The sequence below is a fragment of the Giraffa tippelskirchi genome, chromosome 11 (assembly GCF_054371585.1).
Source record: "Giraffa tippelskirchi isolate mGirTip1 chromosome 11, T2T-mGirTip1v1.2.pri, whole genome shotgun sequence".
Lineage (NCBI taxonomy): Eukaryota > Metazoa > Chordata > Mammalia > Artiodactyla > Giraffidae > Giraffa > Giraffa tippelskirchi.
In genome coordinates, this window is record NC_137285.1 from 77,206,785 (window position 1) to 77,220,724 (window position 13,940).

A 13,940-nucleotide genomic window follows, 5' to 3' on the forward strand; every position below is an offset into this window, starting at 1 on the left:
TGAAGTCTCAGTGCACGAGCTCCACGTGATATCGGCCCCAGGTGGAAAGGCATGGAGCTGCTCGTAGGCCGACAGACCTAGGAAGCAGATGGGAGAATGACCCCCACTCTGCAGATGGAGAGACTGGGGCAACCCTGAGGGGCATATGCTTGTCCAGGGCCACACCACTTATGAGAAGAAGGAGCCTGGTCTGAGAGCAGCATGGTCCTCGGAGCTCAGGCCCTGGCTGAACCCAGGCCTCCCCAGGGCTGTGGGCTGGGCCGTGTGGGTGTCATTGTGCCTGCACATGGCCTAAGGGGGGTGGTCGAGCAGTCAGAAACCCAGAGATTCCCTTGGGAAGTTTTGAGGAAGGGACCTCAGCACGAACCCCAGGAAATGATGTCACCTGCCGGCAACAGAACCCAACAGAACCCGCAATCCGGGTATCCAGGCCTCCAGAGCGGAGAGGAGCCCCCAGCCAGATCACTTGCTGCCAAGATGTTCTGCTGTTTGCCCCTGCCCAGAGGCCGGGGCCTCAGGAGAGCTCACAGGCAGTGTGCGTGGGCACCCTGTCGACGTTGGCTCAGGACACCCCCGAGAGGCCTCTGGCCCTTTGCCCGGAGAAACAGAAAGGTAACACGGGGAGCCCCAGGCCGGGCCAGGCCACCTCTCCCATGCCACCCGGAAACACCGGGTCCTTTGCCTGTGTGTGGGGATGCGGGTTTCTCGGGCTGTGTCTCCCTCAAGGAAGCCCAGGCGGATGTGGGGTCAGAAGCCTGTGGACAAGTTGTGCCCACACCCCAGGGGAGAGCAGGCTGGGCGGGATGGGGAGAGTGTGGGCAGCGCCGACCGGCCAGGCTGACCTCACACCCTCAGATGGGTCTCTTTCCTCCCGGGTGGGGATCTGAGCAGACACACGTCTCTGACCCTTCTGGGAAGAGAAGTTCGAGCAGGCAGAAGCAGCGGCTCCACTGGCCAGGCCCAGCTCGGAAAACTCCCAGCATGGCTGGCTGACGGTCACTGTCGTTGCAGAGCTTCCCACGTGATGAGGCCGAGGACGGGGACACCCCATCCAGCTCCCAGAGGGAGGGGTCGGAGCACCACCCGCCCGCCCGTGAGGCCCAGTGCAGGCTCCAGGTCAGCGTGCCCACGGAGGCATCAGCCCCACCGGGGGAGACGCGGAGGTGGGGAAGGCCTGCTGCCGAGACACCGCCCAGGATACAGCCGGCGGCCCAGTCTGAGGCTTCCACGGAGCTCAGCACACCCGGCTCCGACCCAGAGTCCAGAGAACCCCGGCCTCTGAGGCACCAGGAGGACCTGGAGCCCAGCACGCCACAGCACAGAGGTGAGGACGCTGGGGCTGGTGCACGGGAGTGTGTGGGGAGGGGTGCTGAGCTACACAGGGACGAGTCCTCGAAAGCTGCTGCTGGGCCTGCAGCAAGCGCTGGCCTCACACCCCCCGCCCCCCATCTTGCACACTTCAGTCCCAAAAGACATCTGACGCTGGGTATTCTTTGGGAACCTCTTGGAAGGTTTCTGTCCCGGGGTACGCACATGCCAAGGCTGGCCTGTGGGCAAACTTTGCTTCTCCCCCAGCTCTAGCACTGGCCTCCAACTGGAACCAGGCTCCACTTCCCAGACCTGTCCCCACACAGGTGGTGGCTCCAGGTGCAGGACCCAGGGATCCACCGAGGGCAGATGGAGAAGCGAGACTTGCCCTCGCAGAGACACCAGGCCAGCTGGGTACTGGCCAGCACACCGGGCAGATCGGATCTCCGTGCCTGCAGGACCCCCAGCCCCAGGCACTGATGTCCCACCCCCTCAGCGAGAACCTCCACCTCCACGTGCACCTCTACCTGCTCGGGCTTTGGCAAGAGAACCCGAGGCAGAGGAAGAGTCACCGCCTCGGCAGGGAGAGCCTGCCCTGGCTCCCGCGCAACACCCAGACGCCCACGATGACTCACCCAGCCCTGCAGGGAGAAAGAGCCCCCGCTCTGGACAGAGACCCAGAGCCCTTACCGGAAACACCACGTCCAGGGGAGCGGTCGGCTCTGCAGCCTCCATCCCTGTCTGCTCACCGTGGATGCCGGCAACTCGGTCTGCCCCCAGGGGACATGGAGTTCCTTTCCCCTGAACTGCTTTGCATGTGGTTTGTTTCCACCTTTCTGGTGATGTTTTATTTTTTGTATGGTTTCCTGGATTTTTGTTGGTTAAGTTGGGATTAGTAAACTGTTTCATCATTGTTGCAATCTGGGAACACTGTTGTGTAACTCTGGTGATACTGTGTTACCATCACCACTTTGTAGTTTCAGACCCGTTCCATCTTTATGCCCCACCCCCCAACAAAGCCTGGATTCAAGGCAAGCACGCCCTGTTCATCCCTCCCCCCGATCCTGAACACAATTTCATCTTTTCTTTCTGCATTCCTTCCTATATTCTTGGTGTCCCCAATCAGTGACTCTCAGCGAAATGACTGAAGGAGTGTTTTTCGGACTCTCCACCTACTGTAAGACTCCATTGGAGAGTTCTCATTTTTATGTCATTTGAACTAGCCTTTGATAGCTGAAAGGACGGTGTACGTCCTTTCAAGATACCATGTGCCAAACGAAGCCCTTTTGGCAACTGCCATCATTATCTCCAGGCAGGCATTGCTGTTTGAAGGGTGACATCTCAGCCAGAAGGCAGAGGCTGAGCTCCTCTTGTTGCACCAGCTCCCAAAAGAAGCCAAGAAAGGGAGCTGGAACAACAAACCACCCCCATGCCCAGGAAAGCGTTCTTCATGACAGAAGGCTAGAAAATGACCCAACATCCTTGTGGCCCAGAACCACTCTAGAAAATCACTGTTCCATAAAAAAGAGAAACACATGGGAAGTTCCAAGGAGAGGCAATGCCCATGGCCAGTGTACTTGAGAGACGGCCTGACCGCTCCGGGGAAGACACGCACCGACGGAACCCCTTGGGAAACAGCAGTGATAGTCCTCACCGTCGTAAGGGTTTCCTCTGGGGACAACCTGCCCTGGGCACCACACGAGGGAGCAGACCGGCTTCTCTTCCTCTGCCCCCACACCATTCACTCATGAAGGCAGCTCAGGTGTTCTCATGCCCTGCCTGCCTGCCTGCCTGGCTCATCCGTGAGCTGTGACCACCTCCAGGCTAGGACTCCACCTTTTCCTCTCTGTGTACCGTGAATCTGCACACAGTGGGCTTTCAGAACCTTAGGAGACTTGAGCCATTCCCGCTCGAGCCAGAACCCTCCCCAGGAAGGAAAACAGCTGTGGAGTCATTTTGGCCCCAGCACTGGTTCCGAAAGCCTGGCGGCTCCTACAGCCTCTACGGTGTGAAGAGGGAGGTCCCTTTTGACAGAGCTTTCCGGCTCTCAGATCTAAGCTGTTGTTTCACTGTCAGCTGTGTCTCTTCCGTTGCAGCCAGGTGGGCCACGCTGCTCCAAAGGAGCTCACAAGCTGAGTTTCAAGGGAGGACAGGGATGGCTACAACGTGCTGCAAACTGAGTGAGGGTCCCCACAATCCTCAGCAAAGGTCTGTGGTGTGCAAGTGGGGAGTAGAGGGCCCCCAAGTTCCAAAGGAAGGGAGGTAGTCGGGAGCTAAAGCCCTTGGCTGCTGTGGTAGCAGCTGCAGATGGCAGCCCGTCCACAGTGCACTTCAAATGAGGTCATATGAGCGGGACTCTGGAAATGGCTCCGAAATCGAGAGAAAGGGGTCAGGGTATGTGGGAATCCGGCGGGGGTGGGGGGTGGATGAAGGAAGGTGTCCCTCCTCTCTCCAGTGCAATTTGGTTTGGTGAGTCTCAAAGCTACCAGATGGCACTTCCCAAGTCAGGCCCCCGCAGGAATCAGGGTGGGCTGCCTGCCTCGGGCCCTGCCACAGGGACAAGCCACACCAGTGGCCTCCCTGAGCTCCAATGGCCGGATCTGGGGGGTTCTGTCTGGGTGCACACCTCCTTGCTGTGGCCAAGTTCCCCCCTTCTCTGAGCACCAGCTTCATCCTCTCGAATGAGGACATCATTTGCTACCTTGGCACGTTACTCTCTTCATCCTGTGAAGACTCATTAGGCTTATCCTACAATTACTAGCTGGCCCGAAGAGATATCTCCTGAATCCAGCTTAAGCTGGAGTCTCCCAGGCTCATCTGGCATGTCTTCCCTGAAGTCTGCCAAAACCCACACCCTTGCATTTCCAGGGACTCCCCTTAGCCAGCTGGGCAGAAAACCCAGCATGCTTCAAACAAGCTGACAGACAAGCGGGAGAGGACTCACGGGCAGACGGCTTCCCTCAGGTCTCGGGTGGAGCTCTGGGACCACAGCAGCAACGGGCCATCCCAGCCCCTGGGCTCAGCAGCGCCCTCATTCTCAGGCCGGCGGCTCTGCCCTGAGGGGAGCAGGAACGTCACCAACTGCCGCAGGCGGACCTCAAGCCCCTCCCACTGCTGGAGCCTGACCTCCCCCGGCCCCACCCCTTCCCCTACCCCAGCAGGACGAGAGCTCGTCTTCCCCTGGCTTCCAACGTGAGGCCCGGCCCTGGGCCCCGATTGGGCACTGCCCCAGCCCGGAGCCAATCACAGTGGCCAGGGAGGTGGAACGCACCGATTGGCCAGGGCCAGGTCATGTGACCATACTCCCCAGGAAACTCAAAGATTACCAAGGTTCTCTAAGAAACCAATGAACAAAATTATCCACTAAAGGCAAACCATAATTTTTAATGAGGCCAATGTCACAGAAAAAAAAAATGCTCCACAATAAACTGCTCAAGGAAGCTACTAAATAAACTTTCAGAAAAGTTTAGTAGTTTTTTTTTTTTTTTAAATAGGGTGACGGAGAGCTATACCTTTCCCATCTATGTGAATTTAGGTTTAAACTAGATTTCCCTTGGCTATTATATAAGACAAAAAAACCCACATCACCCACTTTCACTCCCCCCCACCCCCAAAATGTGTTTTAATCTATTGAATTTTTGTGTCCTCAGTTGTGTCTGATTCACGGCAACTCACCAACTCTACACAGCCAGGCTCTTCCGTCCATGGAATTCAGGGCAATTTTTTCTGTCCCAGTAAATGCCCACCCTGGGTGATCCAAAGGCAAGGGCTCCGAGGCTCCTGAGAGACTAACTCCTTTCAGCTGAGCACAGAGCTGGCTCCTCACTGGGATGCCTGTGGCCTGGGGCTCCCAGAGGGGAGAGCAGCACTCGCCCCACCGTGTGGTCACTGCTGGAAGTGCAGGCTGCTCCTCACTCCCCCTTGACAGTGTCCCTGAGGGCAGAACAGTGTGAATCGAATCAAGGTGGAAATGCAAACTCCAATGCAACCAACCTTCCCACAAGATCTCCAAAACCACTCAGGAACAGGGAATTGGAAACTGCAGGGGATGACATGAATGGAGATGGAGACTTGACACCTTACACCGAGTTCACTTCCAGTTATCCCTAGACAAACTTTCCATGAAAACTTGTCACAAATCTAGAAGAACAATGAGCAGAAACCGGACACGTGCTTTGAGTCTTCACACACAAAACTAAAAGGCAGTCCACAAAAAAAACCCCAGAGAATACAGTGGACTTTGCAAAATCAAAGATATCTACTGTGGGAAAGACCTCATTACAAAAGCAAAAGACAGGTCATACATCGCGAGACGAATGAGTGGAAACACAAAGCTTATCAAGGATGTGTCTCCAAACAGACAAAGAACGCCAACACAACAAGCCTGTGAAAACTAGGGAAAGGTCTGAAGGGACACCAGACGGAGGAAGACACACACAGAGTATCCCGGATGATGTCCAGCACTGAGGGCCTGAAGAAACAACAGTCTAGTTGCACCCCCTCAGGCCTGTGTGACCGTGGATGAGGCCTCTGTTTCCTGGTGGCTCTGAGACATGGACAGGGAGGAAGGGGAAGAGAAGTCACTTGCATTTCTAATACTCACAGCAAAGTCTTCCAATGAGAAGGGAATTATCACCCCCACTGACAATGCCATTCACTGAAGTGATATCCACGAGTCCATCTACCCCAGAAGGGAAGGATGGACCTGTTCTCACAAAACGGCGAGAGATGGAAGGAGGAAGATCAAGCCCACACCAATCACTGGAAAGAGAAGCTGTGCTCAGGGCTTGAAAGAATTCCTACTGGGAAAATCATGTCACAGCCCCACATGGCAATCCACAGCTTCCATGCTATTCCTCCCAAAATGCCAATGCATTTTCGCACCGAACAAAGAATTGCAAAAGGGGTACGGAAACAGAAAAGAGCCTACATTGTCAATACAATCCGACGAAAAAGCCCCGATACGGACATCCAAGGTTGTGTGAAAGGAAATTAGACGACCAAACTAGGATCCTCAGGAGAGTATCGGAGAAGGCAATGGCGACCCACTCCAGTACTCTTGCCTGGAAAATGTCCTGGACGGAGGAGCCTGGTAGGCTACAGGCCATGGGGTCTTGCAGAGTCAGACACGACTGAAGTGACTTAGCCGCAGCAGCAGCAGCAGGACAGTATGCTATTGGGAATACAACAACACACACAGATCCAGATCGATGGAATAAAGTTGAGGGTCCAGAAACAAACCCCAGCATCCATGGTCAACTCATCTCTGACACAGACGGTGAGAATATCCAAATGGGAACAAGAAAGCCTCTTCAATCAATGTCCATGGGAAAACCAGACAGCTACATCTGAAGAACGCTATTGGGTTTGATCTCATACCACCTCAATATCGGGGAAAAACCTCACCCTAAAGACTGATGTCATGAGATAGCTAGAAAGAAGCGTAGGTCAAAGGCTCCTTAACATCAGAGTCTCCTTGCCATTTGCTGGGCGGAGGTCGAAATGGGTCTCTTCAAGTAAGGGAAAGAGGTAAACGAAGTACACCACTGGGTTTCCATCCAATGGAACCTATTCACAACAGAGAGGCTAAGCATTCACAAATGCAAAAGATAGGAAACGGAACACGAGAGACTCCTTGCAAGTGGTGTATCTGAGAAGGGGTTCATATGGAAAGAGACGAAGAATGCACAGCACTCAGATTCCAAGAAACACCACCACCACCCTTGACCCTTCCCCCATGACCAACTCTGACCTAAAGCCTTTCTCTCCCTCTAACCTATCCCTAAAACATAACCCTCATCTAATCATATACATGTGCATCCCTAGCATCCATCCATCCATCCACACACGAGAGAGAAAGAGGAAGACACAGACGGAATTGAGAAAGGAAAAGAGAGGGACACAGCCAGAGAGAGACACGGAACCAAAGAGAGGAAAGGAGTCGATGGTCCAGACTATTCCTCAATCTGTCTCGAAGGTAGAAGCAATGACAGCGCCCTTCCACCCCAGAAGGGGGAAAAGGACGGAAGGTTTGGAGAGGAAAAGACAAGAACGCAGGGAGCCATTAGAAGCTCAGCCACCCGCAGAAGCCGAGCTGGGACCCTTGAACAGAATCTCAATGGAAACAGAGGACCAGAAAGTTGGCTACTCTTTTCTATAAGAGAGGGAGACCTTCGAGTCTTCCTTTCGGTCCTCCAACTTGGATGCGGGGTCTCAAAACAGTCAGGAGGGGGAGTGCCTTTTCCTGGGTTCCACGGCGCATCCAGGCCTCGTTCTGCCCCATTCTGTGCTGTGTCAGCCCTGGATGGAATCTTTCTTTCTGAAGTCTCAGCGCACGAGCTCCACGTGATATCGGCCCCAGGTGGAAAGGCATGGAGCTGCTCGTAGGCCGACAGACCTAGGAAGCAGATGGGAGAATGACCCCCACTCTGCAGATGGAGAGACTGGGGCAACCCTGAGGGGCATATGCTTGTCCAGGGCCACACCACTTATGAGAAGAAGGAGCCTGGTCTGAGAGCAGCATGGTCCTCGGAGCTCAGGCCCTGGCTGAACCCAGGCCTCCCCAGGGCTGTGGGCTGGGCCGTGTGGGTGTCATTGTGCCTGCACATGGCCTAAGGGGGGTGGTCGAGCAGTCAGAAACCCAGAGATTCCCTTGGGAAGTTTTGAGGAAGGGACCTCAGCACGAACCCCAGGAAATGATGTCACCTGCCGGCAACAGAACCCAACAGAACCCGCAATCCGGGTATCCAGGCCTCCAGAGCGGAGAGGAGCCCCCAGCCGGATCACTTGCTGCCAAGATGTTCTGCTGTTTGCCCCTGCCCAGAGGCCGGGGCCTCAGGAGAGCTCACAGGCAGTGTGCGTGGGCACCCTGTCGACGTTGGCTCAGGACACCCCCGAGAGGCCTCTGGCCCTTTGCCCGGAGAAACAGAAAGGTAACACGGGGAGCCCCAGGCCGGGCCAGGCCACCTCTCCCATGCCACCCGGAAACACCGGGTCCTTTGCCTGTGTGTGGGGATGCGGGTTTCTCGGGCTGTGTCTCCCTCAAGGAAGCCCAGGCGGATGTGGGGTCAGAAGCCTGTGGACAAGTTGTGCCCACACCCCAGGGGAGAGCAGGCTGGGCGGGATGGGGAGAGTGTGGGCAGCGCCGACCGGCCAGGCTGACCTCACACCCTCAGATGGGTCTCTTTCCTCCCGGGTGGGGATCTGAGCAGACACACGTCTCTGACCCTTCTGGGAAGAGAAGTTCGAGCAGGCAGAAGCAGCGGCTCCACTGGCCAGGCCCAGCTCGGAAAACTCCCAGCATGGCTGGCTGACGGTCACTGTCGTTGCAGAGCTTCCCACGTGATGAGGCCGAGGACGGGGACACCCCATCCAGCTCCCAGAGGGAGGGGTCGGAGCACCACCCGCCCGCCCGTGAGGCCCAGTGCAGGCTCCAGGTCAGCGTGCCCACGGAGGCATCAGCCCCACCGGGGGAGACGCGGAGGTGGGGAAGGCCTGCTGCCGAGACACCGCCCAGGATACAGCCGGCGGCCCAGTCTGAGGCTTCCACGGAGCTCAGCACACCCGGCTCCGACCCAGAGTCCAGAGAACCCCGGCCTCTGAGGCACCAGGAGGACCTGGAGCCCAGCACGCCACAGCACAGAGGTGAGGACGCTGGGGCTGGTGCACGGGAGTGTGTGGGGAGGGGTGCTGAGCTACACAGGGACGAGTCCTCGAAAGCTGCTGCTGGGCCTGCAGCAAGCGCTGGCCTCACACCCCCCGCCCCCCATCTTGCACACTTCAGTCCCAAAAGACATCTGACGCTGGGTATTCTTTGGGAACCTCTTGGAAGGTTTCTGTCCCGGGGTACGCACATGCCAAGGCTGGCCTGTGGGCAAACTTTGCTTCTCCCCCAGCTCTAGCACTGGCCTCCAACTGGAACCAGGCTCCACTTCCCAGACCTGTCCCCACACAGGTGGTGGCTCCAGGTGCAGGACCCAGGGATCCACCGAGGGCAGATGGAGAAGCGAGACTTGCCCTCGCAGAGACACCAGGCCAGCTGGGTACTGGCCAGCACACCGGGCAGATCGGATCTCCGTGCCTGCAGGACCCCCAGCCCCAGGCACTGATGTCCCACCCCCTCAGCGAGAACCTCCACCTCCACGTGCACCTCTACCTGCTCGGGCTTTGGCAAGAGAACCCGAGGCAGAGGAAGAGTCACCGCCTCGGCAGGGAGAGCCTGCCCTGGCTCCCGCGCAACACCCAGACGCCCACGATGACTCACCCAGCCCTGCAGGGAGAAAGAGCCCCCGCTCTGGACAGAGACCCAGAGCCCTTACCGGAAACACCACGTCCAGGGGAGCGGTCGGCTCTGCAGCCTCCATCCCTGTCTGCTCACCGTGGATGCCGGCAACTCGGTCTGCCCCCAGGGGACATGGAGTTCCTTTCCCCTGAACTGCTTTGCATGTGGTTTGTTTCCACCTTTCTGGTGATGTTTTATTTTTTGTATGGTTTCCTGGATTTTTGTTGGTTAAGTTGGGATTAGTAAACTGTTTCATCATTGTTGCAATCTGGGAACACTGTTGTGTAACTCTGGTGATACTGTGTTACCATCACCACTTTGTAGTTTCAGACCCGTTCCATCTTTATGCCCCACCCCCCAACAAAGCCTGGATTCAAGGCAAGCACGCCCTGTTCATCCCTCCCCCCGATCCTGAACACAATTTCATCTTTTCTTTCTGCATTCCTTCCTATATTCTTGGTGTCCCCAATCAGTGACTCTCAGCGAAATGACTGAAGGAGTGTTTTTCGGACTCTCCACCTACTGTAAGACTCCATTGGAGAGTTCTCATTTTTATGTCATTTGAACTAGCCTTTGATAGCTGAAAGGACGGTGTACGTCCTTTCAAGATACCATGTGCCAAACGAAGCCCTTTTGGCAACTGCCATCATTATCTCCAGGCAGGCATTGCTGTTTGAAGGGTGACATCTCAGCCAGAAGGCAGAGGCTGAGCTCCTCTTGTTGCACCAGCTCCCAAAAGAAGCCAAGAAAGGGAGCTGGAACAACAAACCACCCCCATGCCCAGGAAAGCGTTCTTCATGACAGAAGGCTAGAAAATGACCCAACATCCTTGTGGCCCAGAACCACTCTAGAAAATCACTGTTCCATAAAAAAGAGAAACACATGGGAAGTTCCAAGGAGAGGCAATGCCCATGGCCAGTGTACTTGAGAGACGGCCTGACCGCTCCGGGGAAGACACGCACCGACGGAACCCCTTGGGAAACAGCAGTGATAGTCCTCACCGTCGTAAGGGTTTCCTCTGGGGACAACCTGCCCTGGGCACCACACGAGGGAGCAGACCGGCTTCTCTTCCTCTGCCCCCACACCATTCACTCATGAAGGCAGCTCAGGTGTTCTCATGCCCTGCCTGCCTGCCTGCCTGGCTCATCCGTGAGCTGTGACCACCTCCAGGCTAGGACTCCACCTTTTCCTCTCTGTGTACCGTGAATCTGCACACAGTGGGCTTTCAGAACCTTAGGAGACTTGAGCCATTCCCGCTCGAGCCAGAACCCTCCCCAGGAAGGAAAACAGCTGTGGAGTCATTTTGGCCCCAGCACTGGTTCCGAAAGCCTGGCGGCTCCTACAGCCTCTACGGTGTGAAGAGGGAGGTCCCTTTTGACAGAGCTTTCCGGCTCTCAGATCTAAGCTGTTGTTTCACTGTCAGCTGTGTCTCTTCCGTTGCAGCCAGGTGGGCCACGCTGCTCCAAAGGAGCTCACAAGCTGAGTTTCAAGGGAGGACAGGGATGGCTACAACGTGCTGCAAACTGAGTGAGGGTCCCCACAATCCTCAGCAAAGGTCTGTGGTGTGCAAGTGGGGAGTAGAGGGCCCCCAAGTTCCAAAGGAAGGGAGGTAGTCGGGAGCTAAAGCCCTTGGCTGCTGTGGTAGCAGCTGCAGATGGCAGCCCGTCCACAGTGCACTTCAAATGAGGTCATATGAGCGGGACTCTGGAAATGGCTCCGAAATCGAGAGAAAGGGGTCAGGGTATGTGGGAATCCGGCGGGGGTGGGGGGGTGGATGAAGGAAGGTGTCCCTCCTCTCTCCAGTGCAATTTGGTTTGGTGAGTCTCAAAGCTACCAGATGGCACTTCCCAAGTCAGGCCCCCGCAGGAATCAGGGTGGGCTGCCTGCCTCGGGCCCTGCCACAGGGACAAGCCACACCAGTGGCCTCCCTGAGCTCCAATGGCCGGATCTGGGGGGTTCTGTCTGGGTGCACACCTCCTTGCTGTGGCCAAGTTCCCCCCTTCTCTGAGCACCAGCTTCATCCTCTCGAATGAGGACATCATTTGCTACCTTGGCACGTTACTCTCTTCATCCTGTGAAGACTCATTAGGCTTATCCTACAATTACTAGCTGGCCCGAAGAGATATCTCCTGAATCCAGCTTAAGCTGGAGTCTCCCAGGCTCATCTGGCATGTCTTCCCTGAAGTCTGCCAAAACCCACACCCTTGCATTTCCAGGGACTCCCCTTAGCCAGCTGGGCAGAAAACCCAGCATGCTTCAAACAAGCTGACAGACAAGCGGGAGAGGACTCACGGGCAGACGGCTTCCCTCAGGTCTCGGGTGGAGCTCTGGGACCACAGCAGCAACGGGCCATCCCAGCCCCTGGGCTCAGCAGCGCCCTCATTCTCAGGCCGGCGGCTCTGCCCTGAGGGGAGCAGGAACGTCACCAACTGCCGCAGGCGGACCTCAAGCCCCTCCCACTGCTGGAGCCTGACCTCCCCCGGCCCCACCCCTTCCCCTACCCCAGCAGGACGAGAGCTCGTCTTCCCCTGGCTTCCAACGTGAGGCCCGGCCCTGGGCCCCGATTGGGCACTGCCCCAGCCCGGAGCCAATCACAGTGGCCAGGGAGGTGGAACGCACCGATTGGCCAGGGCCAGGTCATGTGACCATACTCCCCAGGAAACTCAAAGATTACCAAGGTTCTCTAAGAAACCAATGAACAAAATTATCCACTAAAGGCAAACCATAATTTTTAATGAGGCCAATGTCACAGAAAAAAAAAATGCTCCACAATAAACTGCTCAAGGAAGCTACTAAATAAACTTTCAGAAAAGTTTAGTAGTTTTTTTTTTTTTTTTAAATAGGGTGACGGAGAGCTATACCTTTCCCATCTATGTGAATTTAGGTTTAAACTAGATTTCCCTTGGCTATTATATAAGACAAAAAAAACCACATCACCCACTTTCACTCCCCCCCACCCCCAAAATGTGTTTTAATCTATTGAATTTTTGTGTCCTCAGTTGTGTCTGATTCACGGCAACTCACCAACTCTACACAGCCAGGCTCTTCCGTCCATGGAATTCAGGGCAATTTTTTCTGTCCCAGTAAATGCCCACCCTGGGTGATCCAAAGGCAAGGGCTCCGAGGCTCCTGAGAGACTAACTCCTTTCAGCTGAGCACAGAGCTGGCTCCTCACTGGGATGCCTGTGGCCTGGGGCTCCCAGAGGGGAGAGCAGCACTCGCCCCACCGTGTGGTCACTGCTGGAAGTGCAGGCTGCTCCTCACTCCCCCTTGACAGTGTCCCTGAGGGCAGAACAGTGTGAATCGAATCAAGGTGGAAATGCAAACTCCAATGCAACCAACCTTCCCACAAGATCTCCAAAACCACTCAGGAACAGGGAATTGGAAACTGCAGGGGATGACATGAATGGAGATGGAGACTTGACACCTTACACCGAGTTCACTTCCAGTTATCCCTAGACAAACTTTCCATGAAAACTTGTCACAAATCTAGAAGAACAATGAGCAGAAACCGGACACGTGCTTTGAGTCTTCACACACAAAACTAAAAGGCAGTCCACAAAGAAAACCCAGAGAATACAGTGGACTTTGCAAAATCAAAGATATCTACTGTGGGAAAGACCTCATTACAAAAGCAAAAGACAGGTCATACATCGCGAGACGAATGAGTGGAAACACAAAGCTTATCAAGGATGTGTCTCCAAACAGACAAAGAACGCCAACACAACAAGCCTGTGAAAACTAGGGAAAGGTCTGAAGGGACACCAGACGGAGGAAGACACACACAGAGTATCCCGGATGATGTCCAGCACTGAGGGCCTGAAGAAACAACAGTCTAGTTGCACCCCCTCAGGCCTGTGTGACCGTGGATGAGGCCTCTGTTTCCCGGTGGCTCTGAGACATGGACAGGGAGGAAGGGGAAGAGAAGTCACTTGCATTTCTAATACTCACAGCAAAGTCTTCCAATGAGAAGGGAATTATCACCCCCACTGACAATGCCATTCACTGAAGTGATATCCACGAGTCCATCTACCCCAGAAGGGAAGGATGGACCTGTTCTCACAAAACGGCGAGAGATGGAAGGAGGAAGATCAAGCCCACACCAATCACTGGAAAGAGAAGCTGTGCTCAGGGCTTGAAAGAATTCCTACTGGGAAAATCATGTCACAGCCCCACATGGCAATCCACAGCTTCCATGCTATTCCTCCCAAAATGCCAATGCATTTTCGCACCGAACAAAGAATTGCAAAAGGGGTACGGAAACAGAAAAGAGCCTACATTGTCAATACAATCCGACGAAAAAGCCCCGATACGGACATCCAAGGTTGTGTGAAAGGAAATTAGACGACCA

General features: G+C 55.3%; 2 protein-coding genes and 1 long non-coding RNA gene across 5 annotated transcripts; 2 read left to right on the forward strand and 1 right to left on the reverse strand.

The window, feature by feature from the left end:
* Positions 1 to 419: 419 nt before the first annotated feature.
* Positions 420 to 2,228, forward strand: LOC145527500 (uncharacterized). 2 transcript variants are annotated; one of them, XM_081545582.1, is made up of 3 exons: positions 420 to 612; positions 1,012 to 1,324; positions 1,576 to 2,228. In XM_081545582.1, the coding sequence occupies exons 1-3, from the start codon at positions 478 to 480 to the stop codon at positions 2,202 to 2,204; spliced, it is 1,077 nt and encodes a 358-aa protein (XP_081401708.1). In that variant the 5' UTR covers positions 420 to 477; the 3' UTR covers positions 2,205 to 2,228. The 2 variants fall into 2 exon arrangements, with proteins under 2 accessions (XP_081401708.1, XP_081401709.1); XM_081545583.1 differs by having other exon boundaries at positions 436 to 612; positions 1,635 to 2,228.
* LOC145527625 (uncharacterized) lies at positions 2,154 to 9,951 on the reverse strand. Of its 2 annotated transcripts, XR_014069790.1 has the most exons (3): positions 7,480 to 9,951; positions 4,984 to 5,241; positions 2,154 to 4,364 (listed from the first exon to the last, which is right to left on the reverse strand). It is a non-coding gene; the product is annotated as an uncharacterized LOC145527625 (long non-coding RNA). The 2 variants fall into 2 exon arrangements; XR_014069791.1 differs by lacking the exon at positions 7,480 to 9,951 and having other exon boundaries at positions 4,984 to 7,043.
* On the forward strand, positions 8,064 to 9,856 carry LOC145527508 (uncharacterized). The gene is made up of 3 exons (XM_081545597.1): positions 8,064 to 8,240; positions 8,640 to 8,952; positions 9,204 to 9,856. The coding sequence occupies exons 1-3, from the start codon at positions 8,106 to 8,108 to the stop codon at positions 9,830 to 9,832; spliced, it is 1,077 nt and encodes a 358-aa protein (XP_081401723.1). The 5' UTR covers positions 8,064 to 8,105; the 3' UTR covers positions 9,833 to 9,856.
* Positions 9,952 to 13,940: the final 3,989 nt, after the last annotated feature.

Coding starts and splice junctions, on each gene's coding strand:
- LOC145527500 (XM_081545582.1), top strand. CDS start 478: ATGTTCTGCTGTTTGCCCCTGCCCAGAGGCCGGGGCCTCAGGAGAGCT. Junction 613..1,011: donor TTGCCCGGAGAAACAGAAAG/GTAACACGGGGA, acceptor CTGTCGTTGCAG/AGCTTCCCACGTGATGAGGC. Junction 1,325..1,575: donor CAGCACGCCACAGCACAGAG/GTGAGGACGCTG, acceptor CTTCTCCCCCAG/CTCTAGCACTGGCCTCCAAC.
- LOC145527508 (XM_081545597.1), top strand. CDS start 8,106: ATGTTCTGCTGTTTGCCCCTGCCCAGAGGCCGGGGCCTCAGGAGAGCT. Junction 8,241..8,639: donor TTGCCCGGAGAAACAGAAAG/GTAACACGGGGA, acceptor CTGTCGTTGCAG/AGCTTCCCACGTGATGAGGC. Junction 8,953..9,203: donor CAGCACGCCACAGCACAGAG/GTGAGGACGCTG, acceptor CTTCTCCCCCAG/CTCTAGCACTGGCCTCCAAC.